Genomic DNA, 11,397 nt, shown 5'->3' with positions numbered 1-11,397 from the left:
CCTCAGCCTTCCAAGTAGCTGGAACTACAGGCACGCACTACCACGCCCGGCTCATTTTTTGATTTATTGTAGAGATGAGGTCTCGCCATGTTGCCCAGGCAGGTCTCTAACCCACGGGCTCAGGCAATCCATGCTGAGCCACCAAGCCCAGCTTTAAACTATAAATCTTAATCACTATATTCCCATATTAAAAATACACACACTTACCAATAGCTACATTCCTCCTAAATACTATTCTGCAAATCTTGAAATCACAAATCTTTTCTTAGTTACACTCCAGTAGAAATACAGACCTCCCTAGATCGCACCCCCATCACACTGAAAGAATTTCAAAGGCAAATTTTTATGACAGAAGGAAAAAAACCAAATTTGTATGCTCTGAATATTTAAATTATAAGCATAATGCATAACTGTAGCTTCAAATTAACATGTATGCATCTTATCAAAAGGATGTAAATGTGTATCAGTTATTCTTTTTTTGTCATGGGCATACCTACCTTTCCAAAGAGGAGACAATGCTGTTTTATTCATTATCTTCTGGCTTATATTAGAGATTGGTGTATACACAACTATTTTAGAAGAGCTATTAAATGTATCTACCCTTCCCAGATCCTGAGGAGGCATTTCCGGAAAGTTGACAGAGCCTAGGAAAGATGAAAACAGAACCAAGCCCAGTCCTAGAAGTATTGGGAGGCCCCATTCCTGTAACACATAAAAAAAGAAAAAGAACAAGTTTAGGTTGTGTTCACTTAAAGAGCTCAGTTAGTATCAATAAACTATTGAAAACAAATTCCAATTTTGCCAGATAGCTGGTTTCTCTCTGCCTTCCACTCCTCAGTACAAGGAAAACACAACGAAAGATTAAGAACGGAGACTAGCTACATTTATCATTCTCTAATACTAGAACAAAACGCTTGCATTCAATCATGAACGACTACAGGAGTCATCATAGAAACCAACAGGGCAAACAACAGGACACCAATCTCTGTATGTGTGGGCAATCGACTGCAGAGTTTATGAGACACGGAGTATCCCAGAGAGAGTTCACGGTGGCAAACAGCAATATTGCTGTCAGTTGTCATACCTTTGTATTAGACACTGAAGAAAATGAAGAGAAACTCAGGGGTAGACACCACCACTATTGCGAGTCCACAATTTCAACCATTTCTCCCTCTCTGGCACGGTGTCAGACTACATTCCCAACCTTCTGAAATTACACCAAGCTATTAAGCTCTAGCCAATGAGATATGGGCAGAAGTGATATGTGCCACTTCCAGAGCAGGCTCATGGACCCTTGTACAACTTTCTGTATTCTCTCTGGCGTGGTCCCTCTCTTTTCTGATCTTCTAACTGAATGTAGAGAACCTTGAAGGCCTAGGGAGATGACAGAGACCCTAGATGAAGACACCTTGCTCCCTAAATGACTGGGTAGAGACTCCTTCATCCACCCAACTCACTTTATTTCTTTAGACTGTAAAGAGTGAGAAATAAACCTTTGTTATGTGAAGCTGCCGAGGTTTGGGCTACTCACCTATAGTTAGCCCATCTATCTAGCACAAACTATCAGTGGTGTTACTTGGTCATAGCTCTTGGAAATAATCTTTGTGTTGAAAATTCATAGCTTTGGGGCAACCTCTTCGGGTCGCCTCCCACTGTGAGAGCTTTTCTGTCCTCTCAAAAAATCCTGCTTTCTCACTTAAAAAAAGGAAAAGAAAAGAAAAGAAAAGAAAATTCATAACTTTGAAGATAAATCCACAACATTAAAATTTCTCAATTTCTTCTAGGCAACATTCTTGTTTCTTGGCTCTAAATGTGTAACTTATGGCAGCAGCTTTTGTTGCTATAGTTTAGTATGTAATTAAATTTTCACTTAATCCCTCGCTCTCTTTTTGTTCTGAGTAATACTTTTAGTCATTACAATTTTGTATTATTCTTCAGGGACTGTTTGAGTCTCTGGATTCAACACATGGAACTAGAGACAAACTTAAAATCAATAATTCTAGTCTGATAAGTAAAATACTGCAGAATTATTAGGTTATGAAACACTGTAAAGGTGCTCACTCTGGAAAGAGGTGAACTTTTGAACATACCAGTGCACTTTCTCCTTTCATCCTCCACATCTTCAGAAAATTCTTGCACAGAAGTGCTTGAGTTTGCTGACACACACTTTTCTGTTTCATATTCATTTAGTCTGATCATTAAACAGAAAATGAATCAAGAAAAATCAAGAAAAAAAGTAATAAAAAAACCTTGATCACATTTTTTAAGTAAAATATCTCCTGCATTTAAGAACCATTAAAGTGGATTTTAAATATTATTTCAGTAATACTTGACTGCAAAATTTCACCTCAAATATTTCCATTTTAAGCTATTTGGGGGAGTGGGAGATAGTCGGGAGGCAGAGAGGTTATTATCACAATTTTGCAATAACTTAGGGAGCTACAGCGGAAAAGCTATAATTAGAATTCTGAATCTAAAAGATAACTTCACATTTTTGGCCCTTTTATAACAGAACTTTAAGTACATGTACAGAGTAATTTAATTAATGATATCCTATTAATAGCTTTTCCCTGTTCTTTGTATTTAAACAGAAATCCCAGAACTAATCAAATTAACATCAAAAGTCTGATTACTTAAATTTATCTGAATAACGAATTATGTCCATTAGATGCAGCATCAATGAAATATTTTCTTGCAGTTTTTAACCTTCAAATTGAATCAAATAACTTATCAAAAGAGGTAGGCTGTGGAATCATAGCCCAGGCTCAAAAGACTTGAAACTGGATTCTGACACACAAGAAGAATAAAGTGATTCCTTTCCATTTTCTGAATTCAGAAATCCATAAATAAACCAAAAAAAAAAAAAAAAAGTTTGAAAAAAAGAATGAAATCATGTGGGAAAGTAATTCTGCCCGAATGTTTGCAAATACAGAAACAATTTTATTTAGTTTTTATAATCTCAGAATTAAATTCCTTCAGATTTACATATCAACATACTCAGAAAATTATCTCTCAGCTACAACAGAACACATTTTTCTAATTTTTAAAAGAAATCCCCTGCTATAATCTACACAATAACAGTGGGTTGGGGGAAAAAAGAAAAATTTAGTCATTCGGTCTTTAACATAAAACACATAGGGACTTGGAAACACCTGAAAAATAGATTGATTTTAGCAATATCCACCCACATAGTTGGCACAACACACACACAAAAACAGAGTTCTACTTACCATCAGAGAAACAAGAAAAAGAACTCTAAAAACACTGTCAAGACACGTTCTCTTTTTGTCTGCGGCAATGATCAAAACGTTATTGTTGCTTCTTCATTTATTCTTTAAACAGGTGCCAACTCCCAGCAGCTCTTGGTCAGGCTGGTTTCTGAAAAACGGTGGAGTCAGACCAACTGCACACGCTGAACTTGTTTTGTTTCCTGTGTCCCTTTTCCCCTAAACCAATTATTCTGAAGAGAAAGGACTGCTTCGTGGTTGGTTGGAAATAAAACTCTGTGTCTATTCACGTGGTCTTTCAACTACAGGGATATGGGAGACAATGGTAAGCAAGGAAAACAAAACAGTTTGGTTAGAAATGATGATTCCAAGATGTAGAAAAGAGCAAGAAGAGAGTCAAAGCAGTAACTAACAAAACAAAGCAGCGAAGTGTCTGTGAAATCTGCATCTCCTTGTTTTCACGACTACTGTGTTTCATGACTAAACACAACAGCCAAGTACATATTTGACTAATTCAGACTAAGTGGACGGAATATCCTGGGGCTAAATTTCATTATTTTATTTTATTTCTGCCTAATAAATCTAAGCAATCCATAGTCTACCCTGGGAAACTCCTAGGATGGATAAATGAAAAATGATTAACAAATTTCTTTTTCCCACTCTCTTCATAATAAAAGCAGAATTTTGTAAGATGTGTAAACAAAATAAAAGTAGGCGGATTCCCAAGGACTACAAAATATATTAAAGGATTCAATTGAATGTGTGTGCATGAAGACTAGACAAAACATAAATGTATTCAATTCCCATTGCATAGTCTATCTCTCTGTAAAGAAATTGCAACCTTTTCTTGACCTGCCACAGTAAATGGCCAAACAGGAAACCAAAGTCCATGAATTGAGAAATCTCAAATATTTGACATGGCTCCCAATCCACAGATGTCAATAATCACAAGCTGAAAGACATTTGGGAGTAAAGGAGATAATTTAAACAACAACAGTAACAGTTAAAGTCATGATACTATGACATGCATATATTTGTCTCCCTGGAAATTATATTTCAATTTAAAAAAATAACCAATAGCAAAGTATTCCAAGTCTTTTGCATTGAAAATTGGCGTACCCATGTCAATAAAGGTGTTCTAAAAGTCTCATGGGGGGAGTCACAAATATTGTTCACATTTCGTATTAATAATAGAGCAAAAATTCATGCCGGGCTCGGTGGCTCAGCCTGTCATCCCGCGCCTTTGGGAGGCTGAGGTGAGTGGATTGCCTGAGCCCGCGGGTTCGAGACCTGCCTGGGCAGCGAGACCTCATCTCTACAATAAATCAAAAACTAGCCAGGCGTGGTAGCGCGCGCCTGTAGTTCCAGCTCCTTGGAAGGCTGAGGCGGAAGGATCGCTGGAGCCCAGCAGGTCGAGGCTGCGGTGACTGGGAGCGGCCACTGCACTCCAGTCTGGGCTACTGAGTGAGACTCCAACTCAAAAAATATATATAAATAATAGAGCAAAAATTCAAACCTTTCTTTTAAATCACCTGGAATATATTCAAGGTTTTTATTAATTTGATGTCATCGTTGTTTTATACCCTTTATACTTGATTTTAGGAATCATTGTCACTCTGCATTTTTTATAACTCTATTAAAATTCACAGCTATAATATCAACAATTATTTAGAGTAAATACATTACACCAGTTTCATTCCTTCTCATTGTTTCTTGGGTATACTTTCTCTTCCTCTTTCTTAACCTCTTTATCTTGATTTATGTTCACTTATGTGAGGCCATTTCCTAATTGAAATGTGAAGACTTTTCCACAAATAGCGACCTGATATGAGGAAGAGGTACCCAATCTCCAGCTAGAAAAACAGTGAAATGGTGAGAAAAACATCCCAAGGTAGAAATTTAGATATATGATCTATCTTATAAAGAAAAGAAGGAAGGATAAAGGAAAGAAAGTAACAGTGGAAGAAAGAAAGAAAGGCATATTCTTTGAGTTGTTGAAAATGAAAAGGAAAATTAAAGTTTCCCTTAAACTGCAAGTGACACTTCAGACATTCCAGCAGTCCAAGGATATGTTGGACTGAGACCTAGATCTCAGGTGTTTCAGTGTTCCTGTGCACTGAACTTTGTCCTTGACCGCTTGGGAAGCTGGAATTCGTATCCCTGCATGAATCTAGAAGCTTCGCAGGACACGCTTACCAGTGCTAAAAATAAACTAGGAAAATGTCACCTACTACACCAAGCAAGAGTGAAGGCATATTCTCTGCCCAATCTCTGGAAAACATATAAGTAGATGATAGCTAGATAGCTAGATGATAAATAGATACTTGACACATACATACATGCATACATTGATATCCCCCATGGAAAATGAAACCCCAAAGGTTGATGACATTTGGAATATCAAGGGTAATACGATGATGGCTCTGACATATAGATAGATAGATATAGATATAGATGACAGGATAGGTAGGTAGATAGATAGACAGATAGATAGATAGATATAGGGGAGTGGTCAAAATGGACAACTGGAAGCAGTTGGCTTGTGCCTCTCTCCTGGAGTAAACAAAAACAGACACCCTCAGCTCTCAGAGAAGGACAAGACTTAGAGCTCACCTCATGACCCTATGGAGAAGAGGTAGGACCCATAGACAACAAGGAGAGAAATCAGGCAGCCTGTGTTGGAACCAGGCAGACTTCTCGGCTGGGTCTCAAGCAGGAAGAGCAAGCGGCCTCCAGACTCGGGCTTGAAAGGGTAAATGGGAACTCCGTGATCACGCCTTGGCTTGGAAGGTCCCCCGAGCTTCATGGGACACCAGTCCCATATGGGAACGGACTGGATGCCGCACAACTGCTCGCGGCCAGAACCCGTGTGCTTTCAAGCCCTGAACCGCTCTGGCTGTGCCCTCTCAGAGCACGCAATCCCTGCAGGCTGTGTTCACAGCCAGCTCCCAAGCTGGGGAGGAATGGGAGGCCTGATGCCTGGAGGCTGCAAGAGGACTGACTCAGTGCTGGTTGTGCATTTGAGTTCTGAGTGCAGACTACCTGGGTCAAAGGAGCTGGTTGGAGCTCGTGGCACTGGCAAGCCCTCTCTCCCCTGGGAACTCTTTCACGCAGCGGAGGTGGCTCTGCCATCCTGCAGCATTGCTACAGTGGGGGAGACCCCATTCCCACTAGAGTAGCTAATGGCTTGCAGAGGTGGGGAGCTGAGGCTGGACCGGTCTGACCTAGCCGCCACAGCTGGCTTTTCCCCCACACCCCTGCCCAGTGCTCAGTATGGACAAGGGTCTTTGGGGGCCCCCATACCCCTGCCCAATCACCTAAGTCATCTGTACTTCCTTGGGGCAACACAGGCCAAGTAGAAAGCCCCCAGCCACCACTGTAGCTGGCTCTCTGTGGCAAGTGCCACCTCCTGGCCAGAGGTCACCTGACACGGCCCATTACAACATCTGTCACAATAGCACAGCACTCAGAAAGGTCTGTTCCCAGTGCTCAGCTAACACCACTCTCTAAGCCACTCAGGAGGCCTTGAGCAGTGCGTGTACCCAGCTCAGCACTGCCACAGCTGGCAATTGAGAAGCCACCACACTAAGGACACATAGAACCAAGGAAACCCTACAGAGTCTACATGACAGATACTCTTGCCAGCCCCTTCAGAACTGGTGCCCGCACCTGCCACTGGGAACGCAAAGGACTGCTCAGCTCGACCAAGTTCTACCTAACATCACCATCTCTCCTCAGGAGTTAAGAACACAAGTCCATGTCACCCCACATCTCACAGACTCTTCTGTAGTCTGAGGCATCAGACATCTTCCTTACAGAATCCTCCAGAGACGTCAGTGACCAACACTCCTTAGAATTTAACCCTTGTGCCTTTGCCTCTCTGGATGCCTTGCAAGCTCTTCCCAGCACAAGCCTGAGTGGTGGCAGTGCCATAGGGTGGCTAGACCCAGAAAAGCAGCAGGGCTTCCAGTGGTCAGGCCCTCATGGATTCCCACTCACCTGAGAACAAGGAGTGCACCATCTCAGAGAAGCACCCTGAGGGACAAAAAATTAATAAGGAAATCCAGAGACCAGGCTTCGCTGTGTCACAGATATTCCTGCCTGCGGGAAGATGCTTTCAGCAGAGACACAGACACAGTGCTTGGCTCAGTCAGGGGAGGCAGCCACTCTACCCCCAGCAGTGGAGCAGCTCTGGTGCCCATGAAGGGTCTTGGGGGAAGGGACTTCACCCCCTTGCCCACCACTGCAGGCATTTGCTTCTCTCAGGGGAGCTCAGTGCAAGTACACCTGCCGACTCCTTTATAACGCAGCATTTTGAGGTAACCGCAATCCCACAAGAGGCGGACCCAGCCCTGCAGCAGGCAAACTCAGGCTTGCACAGGGGTTGGAACTCTGCTTCCTCTCTACATGGAACATCAGCGTTCCTACAGATGGACAGAGGTGCGTGTCCGATCTGATAATTCTAAAAATTGGACGGGGGCATAACGGGAAAGCGGCCCACTTTCCCACCAGCCTGCTACTGGAAGTGAGGTGGCGCCCCACCCGCCCCGGAGAAGACCCCAGTGCACCTCACTGGGGCTTCTCCAACCACTTCCATCAGGGCTGAGGCTTTAGCCCACCACAGGAATATTGTAGACAACCACCTGCTTTCAACATCAACCAGTTCTCACCCATGGGTGCCTCCTCAAGGCCTGAAGGCTGGATGGTTCAAACCTGAAAGAAAATACTGGGGTTAAGAATGAGAGCCCATCACATCACTGAGGAGCGAGATAAGCTTCATTAGTCCTATGGCATTCTAGACACACAGGGAACAGGAACCTACACACACATCCAAAAACTGTTACTGTGAGCAGTATGAGATAAAGCCAATGCACCAAGATTCTCTAAAACCAAGGAACTTAAACAGAGCATATACCACTAAAAGCACCCAGAGCTGAAGCTAGCCGAGTATGAGATGTACACATCCCTCAGGGAAAGAAAAAAAATTGAATCAAAAGCAAATTTAGCAATAGTAAGAAGAAATAGTCTACCTAAATTAGAAGGAACCCTCAAAATAATCCTAGCAATATTTAAAAAACACTTTTTCAGCTCCTCCCAAAATACCACACTAACTCTTCAGCAATGGATCCTGACCAAAATTAAATCCTTGAAATTCCAAGGACAGATTTCAAAAGGTTGTTTATAAAATTACTCAATGAGATCCAAGAGAAAAGTGAAAATCAACATAAAGAAATTTTTTTTAAAAAAGAGAAAACACTTGGGACATGAATGAATAATTCTACAAAGAGGTAGGTACTATTTAAAAAATCTGAACTTCTGAAGATGAAATATTCATCTAAGAAAGTACAAAACGCAGTGGAAAGTTTTAAAAGCTGGCTGGCCCAAGTTAAAGAAAGGATCTCTTGAAGACAAGGCTTTCAAAGTAACCCAATCAGACCAATAAAAAAAAAAAGAAGAAGAAAAAGAGTGGAACAAAGTTTTCAAGAAATGAAGGATTATGCAAAACACCCAAAACTAAGAAATCATAGGTGTTTCTGAGGAAGAAGAAAAAGCAACAGTTTTAGAAATCCTATTTGAGGAATAATTGAGAAATTCTTTCCTGATCTTGCAAGAAATTTAAACATCCAGATAAAAAGAAGCCCAAAAAACTCTCGGAAGATTCTTTGCAATAAGGTCATCCCCAAGGCATATAATCATTAGTTTATCTAAAATGAACATGAAGGAAAGAATTTTAAAGCAATGAGACAAGTATCAAATAACTTATAAAGGTGAGCCTGTCAGACCAACAGCATACTTTTAAGCAGAAACTCTATAAGCCAAAAGAGACTGGGGCGCTGTCTTTAATTTCCTCAAACAGAATGACTGTCAGCCAAGGAGTTTGTATCCCACAAAATTAAGTTACAGAAGGAAAGGAGAAATAAAATCGTCTCAGACAAGCAATCACTGAGGAAATTTGCCGTGACTAGACTGACTCCACTTGAAATGCTCAAAGGATCTCTAAGCATTGAAACAAGATATTGAAATTCATCAGTAGAAAAGCACTGGAAATTATAGAACTCACAGGATTTATAAAACATCCTCAAAACAGTAATAAAGCAACCAGGTAACAAGCAACAAGATGAATGGAATGGTATCTCATATATCGTTACTAACTTTCAATGTAAATAGTCTGAATGCCCCACTTACAGGATGTAGCTTGACAGAATAGAATTTTTGAAAGTTCAAAAATCAGCGAGACCTCATCTCTACAGTAAATGAAAAAAATTAGCCAGGCATGAGGGTATATACCTGTAATTCCAGCTACTTGGAAGACTGAGGCAGAAGGTTAATCTCAGCTGATCGAGGTGGCCTTGAGCATGCCACTGCACTCCAGCCTGGGCGACAGAGTGTGACTCCAACTCAAAAAAAAAAAAGTTCAAAAATATTTTGCCTTCAAGAGATCCAATTAGCAAAACACTCCCATACATGCAAAGTAAAGTGGTAAAATAAATAAATAATAAAAAATAAGAAATATATATATATATATATTCACACAAGTGGAAAACAAAGATGTGCAAGAGCATTTGTTCTATTATCAGATAAAACAGACTTCAAATAAAAAACAAGGAAAGTCATTATATAATGACAACAGGATCAAGCCAACAGAAATATATGACAATTTTAATTATATTTGCACTTAACACCAGAGCTCCCAGTTTTATAAAACAAGTTCTATTAGACCTAAGGAAAGAGATATACAGCAATAACAGTGAGGGACTTCAACAATCCACTGACAACAATAGACAGACCAAAGCAGAAACCCAACAAAGAAACAATGGTCTTGAATTGGACACTAGAACAAATGCACCTAGCTGACATCCCTAGAAAACATTTTAACCTAAAACCACAGAATATACATTTTTCTCAGCATATGGAGTGTTTTCCAAGATAGACCACATGATAGGCCTTTAAATAAGTCTCAATCAATTCAAAAAAGTAAAAATTATATTTTAAGTACTTTCTCAGACTACAATAGAATAATACTAGAAATCAACTCCAAGAGGAAATCTAAAAACCAAACAATTACATGGAAATGTAAAAGTCTGCTCCTGAATGTTAATTGATTAAACAATGAAATTAAGATGAAAATTAAAAAATTTCTTGCTATGAGTAACAACAATGACACAAGTTATCAAAATTTCTGGAACACAGCCAAAGCTGGTCTCAGAAGAAAATTTATAGCATGTGAGGACTACATCAAAAACACTGAAAGATCACATATGGACAACCTAATGTCATACTTCAAGGAACTGGAAAAAACAAAAACAAACCAAACCCCAAACTAGCAGAAGAAAAGAAATAACAAGATCAGAAAATAACTAAATGAAACTGAAACAAAAACTACCAAAAAAAAAAAAAATCAATGAGACAAAAAGTTGATTATTTAAAGAGATAAAATTAATATAACACTGTTAGACTAAGAAAAGATACAAATTCACTCAGAAATGAAAATGGAGACATCAGAACTAATATAGAAATACACAAGATCATCTGAGCTTATTATGACACTTCTATGCAAACAAACTAGATAATCTAGAGGAAATGGAAAAATTCCTGGAAACATACATCCCCTCCAACGTTGAATCAGGAAGACATAGAAACCCTGAATAGACCAATAATGAGTAGCGAGACTGAATCATTAATCAAAATTTTTCCAACAACAAAAAAGCCCAGGACCTCAATAATTTACAGTCAAATATTTCCAGACTTTAAAAGAAGATCTGGTACCAAAATTACTAAAATTATGCCTTAAGATTGAGAAGAAAAGACTTCTTTCTAATTCATTCTTTGAAGCCAGTATCACTCTTATATCAAAGCCAGGAAAACACACAACCACCAAGAAAATAAGAAAAAGAAAATTACAGACCAATATCCCTAATGAACATAGATGCAAAAGTCCTCACCAAAATACGAGCAAACCAAATCCAACAACACATCACAAAACTAATTAACCATGATGAAATGGTTTCATCCCAGGGATGCAAGAATAGTTCAACATACATCGTGTGATCGTTTCATGCAGAAAAAGCATTTGATAAAATCCAGCATTATTTCATGATAAAAAAAATCTTCAGAAAAAAAGGCATAGAAGACATTTGCAAACTATACATCTGACAAAGGACTAAAACCC

The 11,397-nt window shown here is 39.6% G+C and overlaps 1 protein-coding gene across 1 annotated transcript in view; it reads right to left on the bottom strand.

The window, feature by feature from the left end:
* Positions 1-2,217, bottom strand: part of ABCA6 (ATP binding cassette subfamily A member 6) — a 58,007-nt gene extending 55,790 nt beyond the window's left edge. The window contains exons 1-2 of the mRNA XM_021713937.1: positions 2,091-2,217; positions 498-702 (exon numbers count right to left, since the gene is read on the bottom strand). Of these exons, the coding sequence (XP_021569612.1) occupies positions 498-702; positions 2,091-2,186 (301 nt within the window). The 5' untranslated portion in view covers positions 2,187-2,217. The remainder of the gene's footprint in view (positions 1-497; positions 703-2,090) is intronic.
* Positions 2,218-11,397: the final 9,180 nt, after the last annotated feature.

This window comes from Carlito syrichta, unplaced genomic scaffold (assembly GCF_000164805.1).
Source record: "Carlito syrichta isolate Samal-C Ts95f unplaced genomic scaffold, Tarsius_syrichta-2.0.1 Scaffold304923, whole genome shotgun sequence".
Lineage (NCBI taxonomy): Eukaryota > Metazoa > Chordata > Mammalia > Primates > Tarsiidae > Carlito > Carlito syrichta.
This window is presented reverse-complemented; position numbering and strand designations above follow the sequence as displayed.